At 35.7% G+C, this 23,734-nt stretch overlaps 2 protein-coding genes, 2 long non-coding RNA genes and 1 pseudogene across 11 annotated transcripts; 2 read left to right on the top strand and 3 right to left on the bottom strand.

Annotated features, from left to right (window-relative positions):
- The first annotated feature begins 475 nt into the window (after positions 1-475).
- On the top strand, positions 476-3,229 carry LOC147518415 (endoribonuclease Dicer homolog 1 pseudogene; annotated as a pseudogene).
- Positions 3,230-7,919: 4,690 nt separating this feature from the next.
- Positions 7,920-16,891, top strand: LOC147518413 (uncharacterized). Its single transcript, XR_015211790.1, has 2 exons — positions 7,920-8,207; positions 16,504-16,891. It is a non-coding gene; the product is annotated as an uncharacterized LOC147518413 (long non-coding RNA).
- On the bottom strand, positions 9,960-14,915 carry LOC147518414 (uncharacterized). 8 transcript variants are annotated; one of them, XM_086590265.1, is made up of 8 exons: positions 13,874-14,898; positions 13,474-13,542; positions 13,272-13,379; positions 12,980-13,136; positions 12,666-12,840; positions 11,344-11,492; positions 11,065-11,132; positions 9,960-10,403 (listed from the first exon to the last, which is right to left on the bottom strand). In XM_086590265.1, exons 3-8 carry the CDS (start codon positions 13,328-13,330, stop codon positions 10,322-10,324), a joined length of 690 nt encoding a protein of 229 aa, XP_086446391.1. In that variant the 5' UTR covers positions 13,331-13,379; positions 13,474-13,542; positions 13,874-14,898; the 3' UTR covers positions 9,960-10,321. The 8 variants fall into 8 exon arrangements, 3 of the variants coding, with proteins under 3 accessions (XP_086446391.1, XP_086446392.1, XP_086446394.1); XR_015211788.1 differs by having other exon boundaries at positions 11,344-11,451; positions 12,666-12,895; positions 12,980-13,379; positions 13,874-14,915; XR_015211786.1 differs by lacking the exon at positions 11,065-11,132 and having other exon boundaries at positions 11,344-11,451; positions 12,666-12,895; positions 13,874-14,915.
- Positions 16,892-18,469: 1,578 nt separating the features above from the next.
- LOC147518411 (uncharacterized) lies at positions 18,470-23,078 on the bottom strand. The gene is made up of 3 exons (XM_086593910.1): positions 22,974-23,078; positions 22,608-22,847; positions 18,470-18,577 (listed from the first exon to the last, which is right to left on the bottom strand). The coding sequence occupies exons 1-3, from the start codon at positions 23,061-23,063 to the stop codon at positions 18,470-18,472; spliced, it is 438 nt and encodes a 145-aa protein (XP_086450036.1). The 5' UTR covers positions 23,064-23,078.
- Positions 19,668-22,555, bottom strand: LOC147518412 (uncharacterized). The gene is made up of 2 exons (XR_015211784.1): positions 21,720-22,555; positions 19,668-20,641 (listed from the first exon to the last, which is right to left on the bottom strand). It is a non-coding gene; the product is annotated as an uncharacterized LOC147518412 (long non-coding RNA).
- Positions 23,079-23,734: the final 656 nt, after the last annotated feature.

Below are 23,734 nucleotides of genomic sequence, written 5' to 3'. Positions count from 1 at the left end.
CAACCCAAATGAGCAAAAAAAAAAAAGAAAGGTATATTCCCTCTTTTCCCATTCTCTTACTATATCTAATATTATTTATTATTATTTTTTCTAATGTGTTTATTTTGGGTTAACAGTTTGTGGCTGACGGAGTATAATTATCATAAGAAATATATTCTGACCGGTTCACCTGATCCTATTTTCCATGTTTGTTTCGGTGGGATGATTTTCTCTTACTTGGTTGCTCTTCTTGAAGAACGTCGTCATCTTGCTCATGCCCAAGAACATGCTGCTCATTAATTGTCAGGTATGTCATATCATCATTTTAATTTTAATTAGATTCATTGATTTGCTTTAATTATTAGTATGGTAATTATATTAATTGAATTGATTTGTTAATAAAAATTGGGCATTTTGGGTATTGTTGTTTGTTAGTTGAATGTGGTTAGTTTTTGGATCTGAATATAGAGGAAGTATGTTGAATAATGAATATAAAATGAGTATTTTAAAGAGGGGTTTAGTGGACGTAGTCATCAAGAGAGTTTTGATACAATGCTTGATTATTCGTTCTTTAGCATGTTAAAGAACACGCCGCTCATTAATAAGTGTTTCGGCAGTAAACTGCTTCAACACAACGAGAGCAATGGTAAAGAACGCTCTAAGAAATAGAGGAATTTGATGTTGGGGGAAATGAAACTGAACCAAATAATGGCTGCCTACGTACCCAAGATCTATTCTCTAGGGATCAAGTTTCAACGTAGTTCCTTATGAAAAATAATGTGGTATTTATAGAGGTAGAGTAGAGAGTCCTTGTAGCTCAAGTAATCTTGTTGCTTGAGTAATTGTGATAGAATATAACTGTCAACTGATAATTATCTCTTTGATAAGAAATGAGTCTGGACATAAATCAATGTACATTAGTGGCAAGCCATGTGGCTAAGGTTCAGCCTTAGACACATGAGTTAATGGGCTTGTACATTGATCCATGATATTGCAAATTGGGCTTTAGCCCTATTGATTAAATGAATAAAATAGAGACCCCTACTAATGGACGTTTGCCACGTAGGTGGGGGTCGAAACACCGCCCCCTCTTTGTCAGGCGAACAAAGTTCACATGGCAAAGAAGATAAGATAAATCACGGAAAACGTGAAATAATAAAAGAGTAAGCGGAGTGTATAATAAAGTATCGTGTGAACGTAAACGATAAGAAAATGGACAATCGGAAAAATTAAGTGAATTAAGCGGAAATGAAAAAATTCAAATTAGCATTATCACGATACGCAAGGACGTAGTTAAATAAAAAATGGCCGAAAATGCACAGATAAAATAAAAGAGCACATAAATAAAATTTCAAAAGAAATTGAGTGCCGAACACTGTACCGAACACATTACGTAACAACGCGAAAGTGATGTCGACGACGTGTGCCAGCGGAATATCGATACGACGATGTGAATGTTGAAATTAAACATAGGGGCAATATAGTAATAATAGTAATAAAAGGAATTTAACTACGAATTGGATTCAAAGTTTTCAGATTAGATAAGAATGTTGAGTAGATAAGAATTGAGAGTAGAGATGAAGTTGGAGTTGGAGAAGAATTCCAGTAGCAATGGAAAGCCAGCGCGGAAACCCTATATAAATAGTGGCTATGCTGCCGGTTTTCCCAATCCATGAAAAACTAGAAACTGATCTACAAGAAACAGCCTCTTATAAGAGGTCGTGGTGTATCATACTGCAAGAACCTCCTCTCCCCTCGGTTTGAGAATCCAGAAGATCAAGAAGCTGAATCCGAAGACGCTCTTGACAAAACATACTATGTTTTCCTCCCTCCCCGAAGTTATGTTTTATTCATCCTCTTCCGGGTTCACTTGTTCGAGGTGCTTTCGAGATTGCCTTCAATCATGAGGAGGGTTGAAAGTATGCTTCTTAACGTTCAGCTCAAGGACATGATTAATTATCCTCTACCTGCTTTCAAGATTTTAGAAGCCTTGACTGCTGCATCGTGTCAAGAGACGTTCTGCTATGAAAGAGCAGAGTTACTTGGGGATGCTTACCTGAAGTGGGTTGTTAGTAGATTTCTTTTTCTTAAATACCCCCAAAACACGAGGGTCAACTTACAAGAATGAGGCAACAAATGGTGAGTAACATGGTCCTGTGATCGGTTTGCTCTGAACAAAAGACTTCAATCATTTATCCAAGCCCGTCGATTTGCTCCATCTAGATGGGCTGCCCCGAGTACTTCCTGTTTTTTGATGAAGATACTAAGGGCGTAGACACATTCATATTTGGTGAGGGAGGCGCTCTGCTAAGACGAGAATCGAGAAAAGGGTCTTCGTGATGATGGAGCGAATCTCTATGGAAGATGGGGAGGTTGAGAGTGATTTGAGTTGCTATAGGGTTCTATCTAGCAAGACACTTGCAGATGTTGAAGCCTTTAATCGGTGTTTATTATGTTGAAGGGGAAGAATCGCCGCACACCACCTCATGAATTGGATTGGAATTCAGGTGGAGTTTGATCCTAAAGAGATAGAACGCATAAAACAAGCCATGCAATGTCCCGAGAGAGCATATTGAGGAGTGTTAACTTTGATGCTCGGAAAGTGCCTTGAATATAAAGTTCGAGATAGGGGTTTGTTGGTGGAAGCTATTACTCATGCTTCACGGCCTTCATCTAGAGTTTCCTGTTACCAACGACCGGAGTTTGTCGGTGGCTGTCTTGGATCATCTAATTACAAGGTACCGTTCTTTACGCATTACCAGATCTACCTCCGGTCGCTTGACCGACTTGAGAGCTGGCTGCCGCTGTAAATAATGAAAACTTTGCTCGTGTCGCAGTTAAGCACAAGCTTCATGTCCACCTAAGGCATGGATCAAGTGCCCTTGAAGCACAGATTTGAGAGTTTGTAAAGGAAGTTCGAGATGAATTATTGAAACCAGGGTTTAATTCCTTTGGTTTGGGAGATTGCAAAGCACCTAAAGTACTTGGAGACATTTTGAATCCATTCTTTGGCGCAATTTTTCTTGGCGGGTCGTATATCTGCTTGTTGTCCGGCGGGTATTTCAACCGCTTTTACAACCAATGGTTACTCCCAAACACTTCCGATGCATCCAAAGAGGGAGCTTCAAGAACGATGCCAACAGCAGAAGGTTTGGAATACAAAGCCACTCGAAATGGCAATCTTGCCCGCGTGGAGGTTTACATTGATGGTCTTCGATTGGGTGTGCTCAAAACCCACAAAAGTAATTGACTTCGAATCTGCGGCAACTATCTTTACCCAACAAAATCCATACTCCCTTCGGTCTCCACCAACATTATACGGTATAGCACCATCTAATGAAGGAAACGAGCCTCAAGCTAAGTGAACATGGAAGCCGCTATAACATCTGACGATGTTGTACGAGCTGGTGGCGCCAGTATCAAAACTAGTTTTAAGTTTTGAACTAAAACATGATACGGTGCAACTCCCACAAAGGAAGAGCACCGTACCTTCTTTGTTTTAATACGGCTGGGCATCCGGAACTTACAAGAACATACATGATATGGTGCAGCGCCCGTAAAGGAAGGGCACTGTACCTGTGTTGAACCGATTTGGCCTGGTGAACCCGATTTTTGAGCTTGCTGACCCGGTTTTTGACCAATCTAACCCGTTTTTCTTGTTTTTTCAGGTAGTAACTACCGTACTATACGGGCGAAAAATACTCGAGAAGAAAATTCGATGACGATCGCAGTCTTGGTGAGGTGGAAAGAAGGTGACAGATACAGCGACTACCTGAAACCGCGTCGATGGTCGCTTAAGGAAATTAAAAAAAAAAAAAAAAAAACTAGGATTTGAGAAATTTGAAATGGAGGAAGTGTACGAATTTGAAACGAAAGTCGAAGAAGATGAAGTAGTAACGGCTTACTCACAATTAAGTTGCGGGAGTGCAATTTAATCAAAGAAATTGAGCAATTATTGAGTTATTTTGAGCTGCCGAAGAAGACGGAGAAAAGTTCGGAGAATATGACAAAGCGGTGGCAAAAAAATTCGACAGCATGAAACAGGTATGTCAGTATTTTATTTTTTTCCAGTTAGCTTCAAATTTTGGTTAAGTCTGAAAGACTTACGAAAAAATTTGTATTTAAGGTCCTTGAGTTGAAACGGGCGGAATTACGAGCAAAAGATATTGACGAAAAGTTTGAACGGAAAGATCACAATGCCGTAGAAAAAATAATAATAAAAAGAAGGTGAATAAAGTTTTAAACTTTAGAAAGTTAACGTAATCGCGAATTTTTGCCGCGACCGAAAACAACAGTTTAATGCGAGCCTCGGAAAGTTTAAACGTAAAGTTCGGCTTAATGCCTTAGAAAAAATAATGAAGCTGTCAAAAAATTTCAGTCGGTAAATTTCTCGTAGAAAGATCGGCAGAATGCCTTAGAAAAAATAATGATAATGACGAAAATTTTCGTTCGGAAAATTTTTAGGAGAAAGATCGGCACAATGCCATAGAAAAAAAAAATAAAGACATTGACGAAAATTTTCGCTCGGAAAATTTTTCGTAGAAAGATCGGCACAGTGCCATAGAAAAAATAATGTTTCGGCACAATTTTTCGTAGAAAGATCGGCGCCAATTATGTTTCGGCAGTAAACTGCTTCAACACAACGAGAGCAATGGTAAAGAACGCTCTAAGAAACAGAGGAATTTGATGTTGGGGGAAATGAAACTGAACCAAATAATGGCTGCCTACGTACCCAAGATCTATTCTCTAGGGATCAAGTTTCAACGTAGTTCCTTATGAAAAATAATGTGGTATTTATAGAGGTAGAGTAGAGAGTCCTTGTAGCTCAAGTAATCTTGTTGCTTGAGTAATTGTGATAGAATATAACTGTCAACTGATAATTATCTCTTTGATAAGAAATGAGTCTGGACATAAATCAATGTACATTAGTGGCAAGCCATGTGGCTAAGGTTCAGCCTTAGACACATGAGTTAATGGGCTTGTACATTGATCCATGATATTGCGAATTGGGCTTTAGCCCTATTGATTAAATGAATAAAATAGAGACCCATATTAATGGACGTTTGCCACATAGGTGGGGGTCGAAACAATAAGGTAGTGTTAAATTAGATTGATTGAGTTGACTGCGTTTTTATGTCCAATCTTAATGCATATGGAATATGTAGTTATTTTTGGAATGTTGGTTTACTATGAGCATTTTTATTTGATTGGGAAAAGTTATATTTCATTCCCTAATTCCTTTTTACAATCACACAGAATCACCACATTGTTAGCATGATGTTAATTAACAGTTACGCTCCATATAACCCAACAAACGAAAAATGCAAAGATTTCAAGACTCTATTATCCCAATTCACAATAAAATCTTGAAATCTCAACTCCCTAAAGTGAGCATCGCTCCTCGACCAATTATACAAAGTCTCTTTAACTTCAATTAAGATCTTTCACAATTATTTCTCCTTGCTTTTAAAATTTTCCGATTTTGCTTTAACCAAAGAACCCACACTATTGCGTTTGGAAGATACTTGACAATCCACTTTTCTTTTGGTGTAAGAAACTCTATGAGTTTATAATGCTATTGCTGAATTTGGATTGTTTTGGATCTGAAGGTAGATAAAGTAGAATGATTGAAATGGGGTAGTTAAAGAGCGGTTTAGTTAGTGTAAGTGTAAGTATTTATCAATTATATAAAAGCGATAAAACTGAAATCATCATTTGTGCCACCCGTACCCAAAAGTTCTCGGTAAATTAAATCAAAATCAAATTCTCATTTTTTCCCGATATTTATATTTTGCTTATTGGGTTATTTGGTTTGTTAAAGGTGAGAAGGGGAGGAGGATTAGGGAACTGACATCTGTTGTTCAAAAAAGGTTCAAGTTTCCTAAAAATAGTGTTGAGCTTTATGCTGAGAAGGTTAACAATAAGGGTCTTTGCGCTTGCTCAAGCTGAGTCTCTTCAAAATGAGCTTCTCGGTGGCCTCGCTGTTTGCAGGTATAATCTCATTTCGTTCATTAGAAATTAATATTGATTTTATGTATGTGATTTGAGTAGTATCTTGATTAGGTCATTATTACAGCGTCTTGGTTATGCCTTTCAAAAACTCAATGGAGTAAGTATCAATGGAAGCACCACTAGGTACCAAAAAATTTACAACTTCTACTGAAAATTTGTTGTTTAATTTTGCATGGTCTGCCTTGTCGATATCATTTTGTTGATCGTGTTTTTCATTGCGTTTATTTTTATTTTCTTGCTTATTCTATATATATATATATATATATATATATATATATATATATATATATATATATATATATATATATATATATATATATATATTTATTTATTTATTTTTTTTTTTTTTTTGAGTAATGAAACAATTTCAGTTAACTTGACACAATCCTTATCAAAGATATTAACATTAAGATCATTGAATATTTATTTTTGGTATAATATATTTTACAAACTTATGTTTTTCAGAACTTTTGATATAATATGATTTATTGTGGTACAATACGAGTAGAATTTCCACAATTTTTGTAGACTTAAATATGGTCTCTATTATCTAAACTTAACAGGGTTTAGTTATTATCTCTATGATATCTTTTCAATTCCCTGAATATTTCTCTGAAAAAAGTTTACGTAATCTAGGAATCTGTTGCGTAACAAAAAGTAGTACTCTAGCACACGATTGCTAAGGAAAAATAATTGCATTATTTTACTAGCACAACTATTTTATTAGCACACAATTTACTAGCGTGGTAAATAATGTTTGTAATCTATGTTTACGGTAATGCAGTTAGAGGGAAACAAATAGTTTGGGATTTTTGAGCAAGTAAGCTCAATAACTTTTGAACTTTTTTCAATAGAAGATGTAGTTTTTTTAGACAAAATGTGACAAAAACAAAATCATTTTGTGGTATGTTGATCTTAATCACTGCATTGTTCTTATAATCGGCCATTTAAACTATAATGGAATCAACTACTTTTGAATGCATAGCCTTTTACAATTTTTGCTCTTATATGGACCGAGCTCATACCAACTCAAATGTTGTAGTACTTTTAACACACTACAGCTAAGATGTTTATATTTTCCCATATTTATATATCTTTAAGTTCCTTTTGATCAGAGGAAGTTCAGTGCTTCGAGAAATTAATTCTTAGACTCAAACAATGAATCCAACACACTCCATCGCTCTTTATTATCTGTAATTTAAGCAACAACCATGCTTGCATTCAAGTACATATTCTTTTAATTGTTTCTATATATATTCTTTGTTTATTAATGTATTTTTTCGATATAAAGTCAATAGTACGAATTCGTGTTTGGATGAGAGGTATCGGTTGGTTGGTATGACAATTTTAAACCATGGTATAAATCAGTACGTCCACACACAGACTCACAACTTATTGAGCCAGAATGAATCTTTTGTAGCATATGTGATTGTGTGGTTTCTACTATTTCTTACCAAGTAGCAACAATTTGATATAGCTAGTGGGCTTGAAAACCTGTTTTTAAAGATCTTTTTGTGTGTGATTTTGTTGTGGGGTTTCCACATTGTTAAACAGGGCATTTAGAGTGCTTTGAGATAGAAAGACTCTTATCTACTATTAACCAGATCGACCACATACTACGCCTCTCTCAAAGCTCATAACATTGATATGTAAGTTACACTATCTTTCTTTCTTCCATATATCTATTCTTTGTATAAGGAAATTTGATTTATATATAGTTAGGATGTTTTCGATACATTCCAGGTTCTTGGTCACAAAATAACCTATACAAAGGATCAAGTTATATAATTTAAATCTATGTTGATATATGTACTTTAATTTGTTCTCAACTTCCACTTCCTTTCACTTCTCTGGTAATTATATAAAAATATCAGCCATGCATGTCTTTCAAATGTAAACTACATATACGGAAAAAAAAAAAAAAAAAGGTTGGGACTAGAGAGATGCTAATCTCTGGATAAAGACTTCTAATTAGGTGATTGTGGGTTCGAGTCCTACCGGGGTTTTGTTCGTAATGCCCATTTTCATGGGGTTTTATTCGTCGCATAGATTCTCAAGTTTGTGTCTCTCTATGTACATCTCTCTTTCTAATTTTTGTGTCTTCTATCATAGTATATTTTGGTGTTTTCTAATCTTTGTTTTCGTTTGATTATTTAGATTCCGTGCTTCAAGTGAAAGCGAACATCCAAAGAAAAAGATGTTTGCCTTCTTCTAAGGTAGACCTGTTTGGGTATAGTATAAGTTCATTATTTTTGTTCTTTGCATATTTATTCAGTATTGATTTTCATGTTTGACTTTTAGGCTGTTGGTTCATTGATTCAGCTTTATGAGCATAAATAAAAAATGTACATGAGTCATGAAATAGCAATGCCTAGAGTGTTTCAATCTTTCAAGGTCTTACACAATGTGATAAGTATGCTAATAAAAGCCCAAGATGGCCACTATAGTTTAAAATTCGCAAGTAATTTTATTTATCAATTTGATGGCGAGTATATCCTTTAATGAAAACTTATCGTGAACTGTAGATTGGATTATTTATTGTATTAATACGGATTTAGTGAATGTTATTTGAAAACTTGAAATTATATTAAAAAAAAATCTTTATATGACCGTAAATTGATCATGTAAAATCCTTTTTTTTTTTTTTGGGATAATCAAGACTATATGATGGTTTTATGCAATCCATTTAGGTTACTCAATATCGACATTGCTCTTATTGTATTGTTCTTTGAAATGTATTGTTTTCTCATTGATTTGCTTGAACCTTCTTTTGTGCTTCTTGCCTATGATTTTTGTTTTCCTTTTTGACTGGGTTGGGCTAATCAACCAAACATCATAGCCAACAGTTTGTCAAACATGGGTTGTCGAGACCATTATTATGATGTAGCTGTTGGAGGTGTAGGAGAACTAGATACGGAGAAGTTGTTTTTGAAAACATTAAAGTAGCTTAAATGGCTATTGGAATGAGAAACCCACGGACTATCATCACAACAGTCTTAGACAAACGTGGAAGCTTAGGCCTGTCTCTTCAGAGCTATTTCAGGCATAAACTTAAGATCATTAGAGTTTAATAAAGTTAGATGGTCACAAACAGATAAATTGACGTGGCAAAGTCTAATTTTATTATAGTTCAAACGATAAACGTAGCTAAATTGTAGTTTAGATGCATATATATTTTTTTGTAACTTAACAATCTAAGACTATTAATTGCATTGTTTGAAACCCTAAGTTGATATGGCATTACTAAATACCAAGTTGTAGTTACTTTCTAGGTCTGCCAGGTTTATTTGTTCAATTAAGATGTCTTTCAACATGATATTCTCAGGCATGCATATATTACTGTTGTCAATGTACTAACACGTGTTGTTCTTTTTTCTAGATGTCTTTTAGGTTATATATACATTGTATATTTTCTCTTTCGCTGGTATTATGGTCTCTGTTGGCTTACAAATAATGATCATGACTTATTCAATTTGACTCCAATGCCAGTAGTAAACTATTATATGTGATGGTCAGTCATATGGACCATCACTACACCAGAAATGGCCAAAAACGACGGTTAAATCCGTCCTAAATCGAGATTTAGGACGGGAAATGGTGTCCCAGACTCCGTCGCGAATAGCCCTATCGTTAATATTAACGACGGGAATGAGCGTGGTAAGCTGAATTAGAACTACGACGGACTTGAGACAGTTTATGCCGTCGTTAAATATAAGACACTCAAAACCATCGTATATTTGTTTTCCAATGCAACTGTGTATTTTCAAAACTAGAACTCTACCAACCGTCGTAAATTTGTGTCCTTACCAACCCCCCGTCTAGGACATGCATTTCCGTCGTACAAATTTAAGGTAATTTTTTTAATATATATATATTTTTTGTAAAATCTATTTTTCCATACCCCTACCTGATTTAAGGTTTCTCAGATGATAAAATCAATTAGTCAAACAACATACTAAAACAACACATTTCAAAAATTGATATATACATTGATAATTTCCAATTTACAATATTTTCCAGCTTATGATTGCCAACAACTAGGCTTTCAAAGTATACAAAGAAGAATAAAAATATAATGAAAAAACAATTTGAAATTCCTATCTTCATCACCTTTGCATGCACATTTTGTTCTTTCGTGTGAATCACATAGCCTTTCATGACGGTAAACAGCTTTGAGAGTTTTATAGGAGCTAACCCACGTAGAGACAAACAACACGGCAGGAGCATTATCAATCCGACACCACTCCACACAAAGAAGTGAGTTCACAAGAGTTGACTTCATTCAATTCGGTTCGTCTTTCCGAATGAAACTGGAAGTTATTGTACAAGACTACTTATGGTAAGATCCAACTTGCCTTTGGTCTGCCAAGATCCAACTTCTCTTGGTAAAGCTAGCCCAACATGAGCGGATCCTGTAGGTATATCTTACCTTTACATAAGATAACCATACTCTTATAGGTGTCTTTTCTAAGTCAAGTACCACATGCAACAACTATGAAATTTGTACCAAATTCTCATATCATAACCATGTGCAAAGCTTCTTAATAGATATGCATAGTCTAAATTCATGTCCACTTAGCAACCACGTCACCACAAAAATAAAAGGTCTAAATGAAACAATTAATTATTAAACACAAACAATCCCAGCCCTCTGTATACAACAAAGTATAAAGAGGCCCTGTAGGGAGAAAATAGAATGTAAATAAACACCAACAAAGTCAACAAAACAACTTTCCAAGCAGCTATAAGCAGATCAGTAGGTGTTTAAGTGTAGTGTGTGGGAAGACTATCAATGCAAGACTGAGAAACCCCAGAGCAATTGCAAATAAAACACAATGACAATTGTCTAGCAAATTACGCAAATCATGTATCTTACGGTAGTAGAGCACACCCATAACTGTGTCGACAAATTAATGACGGGCATATTCACTCTCTCAACAAGAGAGAGTTCCTTACAATTGTAAATAATATATACTAGCTAAAAATCAATAACTAAAAAACTCAATTCCAAGTTTTCATTTGCAATACGACAAATTAGAGTTCTGTGTCGGACACATATTGCATGTAATTTACCTCAAATTTTGATATTTTGCCGTGTCCAACAATTCGTATCCATGTCCGATACGGCGTGTCAATGTAACCTAGGTAATACTCAGTCTGTCAAATATTAGTATACAAGCCTTACTAACAAGAACAACAATGAATATATATGTCCATAAATAACTGCTAATAGTAGTAACTCCTTGAAAATACATAACAAGGCAAGCAATCAGCAATAGCACAACAATGATTTCAACCACAACAGACAAATAGGTTAAAAGGGTGTAATATGTAAATACTCCTGGTCCGTACCTGAGATGACGAGAGATGGGTGGCGTAATCTATATGCCCAAGACAAGAAACAATCTTTAGAGTTCCAATTAGGCCCATCTTCTTATACGTCAACTCTTGATTACTGACCTGACGAAAGAAGTGAAATACTTCAACTCTTCTTACAGGCACTTAGGCATGCAATATATGTAACAAGGCGAAAACGACTTCTTAGTGTCTGATATATAATAACCTGATATTCAGAGTTAAAAGAAACTGGAAAATGCCAAAACATTTGTATACATGCTCTGAAATATAAGTATTTCAGCTAAATTCAAACAAAACATATATAATAATATAAGAAAATTTATATACAACAGGATAGAAGGAAGCATTATAAAAGAATATTCTTTTAAGATCAAACCTTACGGTGTTGAAGTACTTCACTAAAAGCTCTATAGAGGATTGATTGCAAATCTTACTTCAGATATTGTTTAGTCAGAACTAGTCAAAATAAAAATTATACTAACTTCCATGGTAGAATACTAGAATGTGCAGGAAGAAATTTTAGGACGTGTCCTTGCCTTGTGTATCATCCAGCTGGGCACCTTCTCCTAGGTGTAGTGTCCTCAATCCACCACTTACCACTAAAAGAATATTAATGTTATCTCCTTCAAGGACATAACTCCCTATGACCCGAGTAGTTAGCACTAAATGGGTGGTTACATGTGCATGACTTATTGCAAACATTCTAAGACAGACAATTAAATGATAAAATGCCTTGACATATTATGATGATAAATAGATGTACATACTATAAACAATTAGTTTTTGATAGTTACTGTAAACAATTAGTTTATGTAGACAACTGTAAAGAACAAAGAGATCAACCTAAACATATTGCTCTTTATGGCAATCTCTATCTACTAAAGAAGCGCACATGTCTGCCAATCTCCAAAACAAGCAAGACAATCAGACATTGCTGGCCTCCAAAACAAAATACCCAAGCTTCATACTTCATACAATTTCAAGTCCTAGGCTGCTATAGGCCATCTGTTGGGCTGTTGCAGGTCACCCCATGCTAGAATATCAATTAGAAGATCAAGTCGCAGTACATGTTCCTAAAATATGTAACTACATCATGAATGAGCTAACAACTTGTATAAAATTAAGTGGAAATAAAAGGTGCTAGCATGATCTAAAGTTAAGTGATAAAAACTAAACATGTGATGCATCGCATGATCGTAAACCATTGTTTGTAATTATTAATTTTCAAAAACAGTAAAAGCATAAAAACTAAAGCCCTTAAGGAACTTTCATCAAATAAACTGTGAGCATATGAAAATGAGTATTCCAATCAATACCTTGTCCAATAGCTGAAAACGAGTCTTCTAAGAAATGATCTTGTACCTCCCCAAAATAATCATGCCACTCCGCTTTTGCATTTGCCGAAACTTCTTGTAAACTAGACATTTCTTGTTCTAACCTTTTCTTCACTTCAATATTTTCTTCATCCATATTTCTCAAGGCCTTTGAAACCTACTCAAGAACACCACATGCGAGATCTTAATATCTCTTAAAAGGAAGACTCCTCCTGCACTAGTAAAAAAAATTACGAACTGTTCTATCTATATATGGAAGTAATTAAGTACAAACAATAATGACAAGCAACTTTGACCTGAAATGTCTTTCCAAAGGTCTCTATCTGTCCAGACTTTTCTGCCTGATCTTCTTCAATAGATTTCGAGAGTTTTGAGAAGCGACATTGGAGGTCATAAAAAAACCCATTGCTGCTTTTAATATAACTTGCACTGAAACCAGACTCCTTTGAAGTCCTTGCAGTTATGCAGAAATAAACTGATATAGTTACAGATTGTTGAAGATGTACAGATTATGGAATCGAAGGTCAACTGAGGCAAGATAAACTTGAACAATTGAAACTCCTGTAAAGTATTGCAAACTGTATATACCTTCTCTTGTTGCTGAGCAGAAAGAGATAGTAGTTGCTTCTGCTCGTCAATAGAACCATGGATATCCTGGATAACCTCTTCTTATTCCTTAACAACAGTTACAAGAAACTGCAAATAAAACCTTATTATATTACCAGCCCAAATAATCATACACCACTATGTAAACCTACATCTTGATACTAATACTTTTGTAACTCCATACATTTTCAACAGCTAATGCTTGAGATGAAATTGTTAGTTCTATCAACTTCAAGTTAGAGGAAGAAAGTACCTAATGAACAAAGAGATGGAAATGTTAGAAAATAATTCAAGTATTTCAGCAACGGTTGATAGTATTTCTAACGGATTATAAATGTGAATAATTTGCTAACGGACGAATAAGTGTTACTAATAAAAAAACCCAAATGTTGCAAAATCACCCAAATGGTGTAGTGTTGATTTTCTTGCTGCTGGCAAGGAAATCCTCACATAACTATAATCAAATCAATACGATTTCACGTAAATTTACTCTAGACACCACTTAGTAGTATAAACTATTAAACATTTCTACCGAATTCAATTACAACCAAAGTGAAATTGAGATATGAGAGTAAGTCAACTACCTTCAATGAATTCAAGCTTGGTTTAGAGCTAGAACTCAATGAAAGAACCAAACGACAGCGAAGAATCTTTTGAAACTGGAAAAAAACCCAATTGATCTCTCTCTAAACACACCTATTTAGGCTTCCTAACCCATCCAATAACAATCCCAATTAACAATGCAATCCACAAAGAACCTGCATACAATACCAACAGTTCCAATACTTCCCAAATTGTTTGGTTTTCATCAAATTCCACCAACGTTGATACCAAAGCCATTATAAACCACACAATCAATACAAAAATAATAAAACTAATAACTTTAGACAAGAAAAATCACAAAAACTTTCTGTTGACTCAAATTTATTGACAATTTACATGTGAACAAGCCCACAACATAAAAATAATACAAATCCTCAATTGAATCCAAATTACATACAATTAACCCAATATTCATTAACCCCAATCCATAAAAATAGTAAAGTTAATACCTTTGAACCCATCAAATTACTAGAAACTCTCAATTAAATCAAAACATTAAACAATTAAAACACAATGATTCAAGGGCTTCAATCCAAATCACTTAAAAAAATAGAACTAAACCCAACAAAAAATTCATTTTCTCAGCATGTCTCTCAGACCTAACCCACAAGTCCAACATATCAAAATGATTACTGAAAAACCAAACAAGAGTTGTAAAGGGAAAAATGAGAAACCCATACATTCGTTGTACTGAGGGTCGGTCGCAGTTGTGTTGAACAAGGTTTCAGTAGACTAGGGTTTGGGAAGGGGTGGAAGAAGGGAAGCACACACGATATAAGAATAGTTTTGGAAAGTAGTGTGCGATGGCTGAAGAGGGGTCCTTTTCATAGCGACAATATCTAACCCCATTTAAGACTTAAGTATCCGTCTTATATTAATTACAATAAAAAAAACGTACACAATTATTCAAGATAAACGACACGATGGGTTTTTTCTCAATTGGGACTAGGAAGCCCGTCCTAAATTAAAGACGACCATGCCTGTCTTATGCCCCGTCCTTTTTTGATAATTCTGGTGTAGTGCATAACATGATAGCAGTACCATTAGACTTATTTTACGCATATATGTGGTTAGTGTGTTCATTGCTTTCTTCCTCTAATGCACGACCAAGATAATGACAATATTGATATCATTTACTGGAATTTTTAAGTTGTCTCATAAAACTTATAATATGCATTGTATTGAAATGTACACCTTTCGTAAATGATGGAATTCTTGACCTAACATTCTTCTTCATGATTCTGGAATAATCTCCAAACACCAGAGGATTGAGAGCCCTGTAATCAACTTATATAATATGATTTCAAAGATATAAATTGATTGTTGTTTCAGTTTTCTATACGTAATATATTCATGTTATACATACAAGCTTATGCTTTCGGCATCTATTGTAGTGAACAATCACATGACATGTAGAAATAAAGATCTTTATGTTTGAATGTTGGCCTGATATATATGTATATACCTAAGATGGCTAGATGTGTTTATATTATTCTTACCAAATGGTATAGAAATCCGTAGCTCTTTGGGTTGCTTCCATATCTGCATTTGAGTTTGTCATAGGTGTACACCAGAAAGCATACACACTCAAGCCTATCAAACCTTTCTATTTTGCCTGCATCACGACTCGCATTAGCAATTGATATATGATCACAATATTAAAATTCCGTGTTTGATTAAGAGTCATATAAGTAGGAGGTAAGTTGGTTTATTCATAATTTCAACAAACCTTATGCATCTTAACCACCCCTTCCATTACAATTTACATTTATCAATTGTTTGCCTAAGATTTTATATATAAGCAATGACAAAACAACTTACTTGGTACTTCTCCCAGTGCATGAAAACAATAGATGCATGTGCTAGCAAGACATGGTGCATTGCTATGTATAGTTCAACAGATGAGTTTCCTGCTGTGCAGTTGAAGAGACCTCTTGGATGTGATGAACATCGCCATGGAGTTGTTTGTCCACTATCGTAGGATCCAAGGCACATTATATTTGCACTGTTGCTTCATTTTATTGTTGATGGGAAATTCGAACAATGTCTTTTCGTTTGAGGATATGTCATGTCTTTGTTCTTATGATTATTTTCTTGAATATGTAATTGGAATTTCTCTGTTGTTGCTCAAGAAGCTAGATAGTGTAGTTATGGTTGTGTGCTTCCGAGTTATCAAATTTTTTCTAGCTCCGCAGAACATTGTTTCTGATTACAATTGTCGAGTTGTTTGGATAATCTGTCTTGAAGGTATTTGTGATTTAATTTAATTTTTTAGTCTTTTGCATTTTGTTTAGTTTTGATTTCTCTTTTGTGTTAATGTGAAAATAAATGCCTATATAATTTGTTTTATAATATGTTGTCTTTTGCATTTTGTTTTTGATTTCATCCAAAATTTGTTTATTTTATTTTATTTTGGCCCATTCCTTTAAATGAGCTCGGTCAATTGGTGATAATTTGGGTACACAAACAAATTTGAATGTTTATATTTTTCCTAATATGAATTTTACCATGCCAAAAAAACAATGAAGGGCCTATCTTATTAGTCTCTATTTAGGTTTTGTTTGTGTTTGTTTGTGAATGTTTTTTTTTTGGTGTCTTGATTGTGGTGCAGAGATGATTGGGTTCGAGAAAGGGGAGCAAGGGATTCTTGGAGTTGAATATGGGATGGGGATAATGCATGATTGAACTATTGATGGTAGATGGGCTTTACTAGAACGATACGCCATAACCAAGTGGAATAGGGGATTGTCTGATATTGCTTTCAGACTTGAGGAGGCACTTGATCAACACTCAATTTGGTTAGAGATAGAGGTGTCTTAAATTCCCGCATCCAACACTTGCTCCTAATGTGTGAAAGCTTGCTCATAGTTGTAAAAGATGATATAGCGCTATTCTTTTATTAGTATGTCAATCTGAAAATATTTATATGATTCTTTATTAATTCTCAAAAAAGATGATACCATGCTGCTATTGAGAATGATAAGGAGCCTCTGTTTGATACACATAATTTTGTTGTCATTGAACATTTAAGTTATTCACGTGTATTCTCTTCAATAGTGTTTTGAGATATTAAAAATAGCACAAATATGAATAGTCAAGATATTCATATTATTAACTTGAGAAAAAAAAATCTCAAATATTAATTTGATTGAGAAACTTGATTAGTTGAGGTCTCTCTTCAATTTTTCCTAACTTGGTGTGTACTAGGTTGATTGTTAAAAAAAAATGCTCCCCACAAACAATCCTTTGGTAAGAAGTAGCACATAAGATTTTTTTTAGCCAACATTTTCTTACTTAGATTACTAATACATTGCACTTATTATTGGATTTCTTTGACTTCTTATCGTAGTATTGTATATTGTTGAGTTATTATTAGATCGCTCTACTTTTATTTATTATTGTTATTTTTTTTTCCTGATAGGTTGATTTGTTGCTTTTAGGTATCATAAAGCGGGGAGTGTGGGACGGCGCTAGGCATATTGCTCACCTTAAGTTATTGCGAAGTTGTGTATGAGCTTAGGGTCATCTTGGTTTACTTCACTGGGAATGTTCATTTCCTTAATAACATCACGACAGAAAAACATCTTCTGTTGTATCATTTCAAAAAATATTGAAAAACTAGGTGGGTATGTAAAAAATATTCTTTGTTTTCCATCACTTCGACATATATCAAAAAAAATATTGTGACATTTCATTTTGCTGCTTAGTCTCAATTTTTTACAATACAAGTAAGGTGTGGTATACCACTGTAGACATCAAGTATGGATCAAACGCTCACTGGGAATGTTCATGCATGTCCCTAATAGTCGCCTAACACTAGGTGAAAATAAGACTTTTTTGACAGGTAAACCCTGTCAAAAAACACTGTTTTTGACTGACATCGCCTGTCTCAAGGCCCGTCAAAAAATCCGTAGTCGTTTTTTTTCTTGACGGTTAGTTACCGTCAATAATTTTAAATTTATTTGACGGGTGGTCAACGTCAATAATAAATAGAATTGTTGACGGTTTATAACCGTCAAAGTTTGCTATTTCACTAGTCAAATTTTTCTGATTTTAATAGAATTTGGGATGCAAATTTGAAAATTATTGACGGTTTGCTACGTCAATTTTCTGTATACATAAATTTTCTTGACGGTCTATATCCGTCGTTTTTTTTAGCATTAATGTTTTTTAAAAAGAAATTCTTATAATCTAAATTTCATATCCATTTTTCCTACAAAAATTAAACTATCCAACTCAAATCAACATTCTACCAAAATACAATAGATTCTTTCATCAAAACACCAAAATATTGTAGCAAAATACATTACATGAGTTTTAGTATACTCCATATGCCCCATACATCTTCATGTGTATGCAAAGCCAACTAGGTTGCACAAAAAAGACGAAACTACTAAAATGCATACAAAAAAGTTCACCAACTCACATCAAATTGGCTCCACAAAAGGCATGGGCCATGTGATTGTATCTCCAATTGAAATGTCGCCAAATGTTCCTTCACCAACATATAACTCAGTTGTGTAATCAAAGATATCATCAATTGTTATGTTATACGAGTCGGGCAGATGGTAATGCCATTAGACACGCCCAAGTGCAACGGTTCTTTTCCTGAAGTTCTTTAAAAGGCATCGTGTGGATGGTGGAACATGTGACACTTCATCAAGAACACGTGATTGTCTTCTTACCTACAGTACAACATCACAGGTAAAATGAATACAAATATACAAGTTCAACTCTCAATGAAAGCACAACAATATTTAAATTTAAATACTCAATTTAAATTGGCCTATTAGCTCAGTTGGCTAGAGCAACATCCATTCTCTCTCTACCGAACGGATGCTTAGAATCAGTTCCCTTAAGCATGGACTGGAGGAAGAAAGGCGTAGTAACCCCTGTCAAGGATCAAGGCCAATGTGGTAATCTTATTTACTTGGAGATCTTGACTAACTTTCATAATGTAGAAAACATAACTAGCTAGCTTTATCCTCTGTACTGCTAACCATACATGTCTTTAGTTCTCCGACTTTTATCCTACTGATAAACCCAAGTTTTTCTACTAAACATGTTCTAGTTGCCCCTTGCTCAGGAAAAATTAAGTACACTATACATTACTAACTTGTGAAATTTCAGGATCCTGCTGGGCATTCTCAGCAGTGGCGCCTATGGAAGGAGCTACTCAGCTAAAAACAGGGAAGTTGATCTCCTTATCCAAACAGGAATTGGTGGATTGCGACACTAAAGGCGTGGACCAAGGTGTGAGGGCGGTGAAATGGATGATGCATTTCTATTTGTCTAACTCAACAAAGGCATTGCCTCAGAAACTACCTATCCCTACACTGCTGCAGACAATCTCAATGCTTGATATGGGCTGACATTATGATCTATCAATTTACCAAGAAATAAACAGTGAACCTTATTAATCTATGTGAATTCAGATAAACATAAATATTAATCTAGGGGACTCTTGTTGTAAAAGAATTTAACTTCAAATCGCATAGTGTTCTTATTAAGGGAGGGATTTCGATTTAATCTGTTTAGTAGAAGTAATGGGTTTAATAGAGTAGGTCAGACTGAGGGTTACACTCTCTATAAATATATCAACCTTTACTTGTCAGAAAGGATACACTTGTGTGTCCTGATCTTAATGCTTTGTAAAGACAATGCTGACGAATGTCAATGATCTGTAAAAGACACCGAAGTCAACATTCCACCAAACGAAGTAAAAACATCATAATATATTTGTAAGTATGGGCATCTCTATCTGTTTTTTTTTCTATTGGCAGATGATCTCAATTTGCTACACTTAATTTATAACTTATCTGAGCAACTCCTATCCTTCCTAATCCTAGGGTACTGCTAATCCATTTTAAGATCAGCGTCATAGCTGCTCCAAACATATGATATACCTACTTCTGATCCATTTTAAGATCAGCGTCATAGCTACTCCAAACATACGATATACCTTTCTTGGTTTTCCAACACTCTGCTCATAAATCTTAGCGTGCCTAACTGTTGTCTAGCATATGTTCCCTTTTAATTTTATTTCGGGGACGAGCAGAACCTGAAACTAGCAACATCAGGTTCATCGGGTGAGAAGAAAGCATCAGGTTCATCAAAAGTCAAGGAAGTTATAGCGGTCAAGCAAGGTTGCGCTGCTGCCGCCAAGGGAATGATTCCGATAACTATCGGGAATGAGGTGAACCTTCCAGGAGTAACGCAAGAACTCAATAAGGTTTCGAACCTGACTAACCAGGGAGCAAACTCAAGTGGCGACACCACAGGTACTCAAGGAAGATAAAGGCAGTGCTGAAGTAGAAGCTGCTGGACACACAGAGCAGGTCTGTCATCTAAGGGTTCATCAGTGCCAGTGTTTTCATTCTCCCAAGCTGGCAGTACTACTTCGTCTGCGTCTCTTCCGTCTCAGCCAGTGTTTGGTACCCCAAAACCCAGCTGTCCCGTTTGGTTCAAACCTTCAAAGTACTAATCAGATGAATATGGAGGATAGCATGGCAGAGGACACAGTCCAAGCATCTAATCCTGCACTTCCTAAGAACTTCTTTTCAGTAAAAATGGGACACTGAACTTCTTTCATTTCAGTAAAAATCGATAACGCCTCAATAAATCTCTTGTTCTCAACAAAAGTACTAAGAAGCAAACAAGAAAAACAATAATAAGGAGAAAGAACAATAACTAACAGTATCGGGATATCCATGACACTCAGAAGAAAGAAATCAAACAAGAAGCAGCGCCTTCGAATGTAGACGAATCTACTGAGGCTAGACTGCTGATCTTCTGGAGTAGTCTTAGTCTGGGAAACATAATGTAATCGCCGCCGAGAATAAACATGCTGTGCCGGGTGACTGGAATCCTCTGAGGTCAGCTGAACAGGCTGACAATCGGCAGAAGATGCTGGGCAAAGCTGCTGGGGGGTTTCCTTTTCCTCAACCAATTCGTAACTGTCAGCCTTACTTGGTCTAACATTTTGTTATGAGCTAGCTGAATGGGTAAGATTTGAGTTCAAGTGGCGCAGGACCTTCGATCGACCATGGGGCGTATTCTACCCTTACCGAATTCATTCTATTGAAGCGTAACGCCCATTTCAGGGGTGCAACACTTCTAAGTTTTGGCCCACCGACGACATTTCCTTATTTTGGGATGTTATGGCAAAAGACGATGACTCTTGGAAGGAAAGATAAGGCCACTGACTACCTCAGACCTTGCTCGCAAAGACTATCCACCTTCAGCATTTGGTACTGAGGAGAGCCAGCCATTAAGCACAGACCCTTCCCTCCAAAAAGTCTCCGCTAGATTCTCTCAAAAGCACCTCCAGGCAGTCGAGTAGCACCTCTAGTACTACTTCATCTGCCTGTTCTTCGACATGCTAATGCTTTTCTGTGTTGTTTTGTTATTTTTTCAGTACTTGATTCAACAATGCAACTTTAGCAGGACATGTCCTCTCTCCAGTCTGAGTTGGACAGGATTCTTTACTTGCTAAAGATTGCAGACCCAACAGGGGAAGCTGCTAAAAAAAGATACTTGAACATAAAAACATCTGTGTTAAATGAAGTTGAGGTAGCCACTTCTGGCATCACTAAACTCTTTCCAAGAGAACGAAACAAAAAATCTGGTTCAGGAAAGCTCACAGATGACTCCACCCGTCAAGAAGGTACTCATGAGGGTACCACCCAAGCTGTTACAGTTGCTGAAGTTGAAAACAATGTTACTGATTCAACTGAACGCAAAGGTCCTGCTTACACTGCAGAAAACCTCAATGGCTCGGGGATATCCATGACACTCAGAAGAAAGAAATCAAACAAGAAGCAGCGCCTTCGAATGTGGACGATTCAGATCAGTTTGTGGACTACAAAGACAGGAAGGATGCTTTGGGTTCTACCGTCTCTATACAAGTGGAATCAGGGATTGAAGCTGCAGCTCCTGGTCTATGTATGTCTTCGTCTATGGATAATGGAAATAATACGCATTTCAATTCACTCAGGACATTGACACCTATGCATGGATGTAACGTCTGACGTACTACATTCCATTTTGGCCCACAAAATGTTCCCTTTGACGGGGCAATGCAGCTTTCTAGGTTTTCACACCTTCTACATTTGAGGTGGCAGGAGCATACACTTTTTCTTAACTAAACAATAATGCATTTACAGACAGGTCACTTTGGCTTTTCAAGCCAAATGGACTTCCTTGCGAACAAAATTTCGAAGACTGAGCAAATCCCCCAAACTTTCACGATATATTATAAGTTTCAAAGATGGACATTCAAAATGTATGTGTGTTCACTGTATGTGCCTACAGTTCCCAAGGTACTGCACTCAATACCTTACATGATAAATGGGTCGCAGAAGAATGGAGGATGGATGTCAGGCTTGGGAAAATGCCTAGTTGCAGGCCAGAGATAAACATTGATAAATTTGGATTCAAGATAGGCCATTGATAAGTTTATTCCAAATAATCGGATCACAGCCATATCACTAATGATGTGTGACTAATACCTCCACACAAAACAACTAGTACTAACTAAATTTGGAGCAGATATAATAGACTGAACAAGTTAAAGGAACTTGAAGGATGTCAAAACATGACTGAGTATAACTAATTCAACAAGAACTACTCTATACTAAAATCGTGTAGGCTATATAGCAAGATATATATTACTACATGTATAAAGAAATGTTGCACTAAGTCATCTTTCATTACCTGTGGAGAAGTATTTTCGAACTCTGGTGCATAACCCTCTAACTTTTCCTCAAGAATTTTACGTGCCCTCGTCTCTTCATCAAGACGTTGCATCACTAGTTTGACATTTTCATCTGTAATTTCATGTTTTCTCTTTTCTTCTTCAACAATTTTGATGTAAGGAGCGGAGGCATGTACAACAGTCTTTGTAACACCAGTTCCTAGTCCTCGAACGCGACCCTTGCCATCACGACCAATGACCTAACCATAAGACAAAATGATTACATTCAACAAAGGACGACATTTAACACATACATCAACTGAAAAGTTTTAGAGTATACTAGATAGATGCCTGCTCTAACATGACCATTATCTAAATATATATACCTTTGCCACAGGATCATTATATACTAGATTATGACTTTCAAAGAGTAGAACACAAACTTGAAAACTGACTTCATGAGAAAGATGCATCATCCCAATATACTAATTAAAAAAAAGTAACATCTTTTCTAAATAAAAGAAACAAACCGGCGAAATTGAAGCTTGCTGAATTTGTTACCTTTGGCGGAAGTTGTTTGAAGTTGTTGTAGAGATGAACAAGGTAATGAAATTACCCGCCGGCTTGCAAATAGAGTCGAAGTAAGTAGCTGCGGCTTGTGAGGTATCGAAGGAGAGTTTTGGTTTTGAGTTTTAACAAACAAAACCGAAAGAGAGAAATAAAATTGGAAAAGCGGCTTGCAAATAGAGTCGTGAAGTAGCTGCGACTTGTGAGGTATCGAAGGAGAGTTTTGGTTTTGAGTTTTAACAAATAGAAACCGAAAGAGAGAAATAAAATTGGAAAAGTGCGAAAATTTTGGGGAAGGTATTCAAGGCCGACCGATTTCGGGAATTTTTTTTTCTGAAAGTGAACCATCAATTTTTGTTTGACGGTTATGGACCATCAATTTAATAAAAAGCCCGTCAAATATATTGTTGACTATTAGTACCAGTCAATTCCTATCAGGACCAGGAGTCAAAAAAATCATGTTTTCACCTAGTGTAATTGTCTGAATTCTTTGTTGATTATATTTTTGATAATATGTTGTATACGTACTAATTTAAAGGAGTATATATGTTTGAAGTTTCTTGCTGAATGACAATTAATC

Source organism: Coptis chinensis, chromosome 2, assembly GCF_015680905.1.
Source record: "Coptis chinensis isolate HL-2020 chromosome 2, ASM1568090v1, whole genome shotgun sequence".
In the NCBI taxonomy this organism is placed as follows: Eukaryota; Viridiplantae; Streptophyta; class Magnoliopsida; order Ranunculales; family Ranunculaceae; genus Coptis; species Coptis chinensis.
The sequence above is the reverse complement of the archived record's forward strand: the minus strand, read 5'-3'. Positions and strand labels throughout refer to the sequence as shown.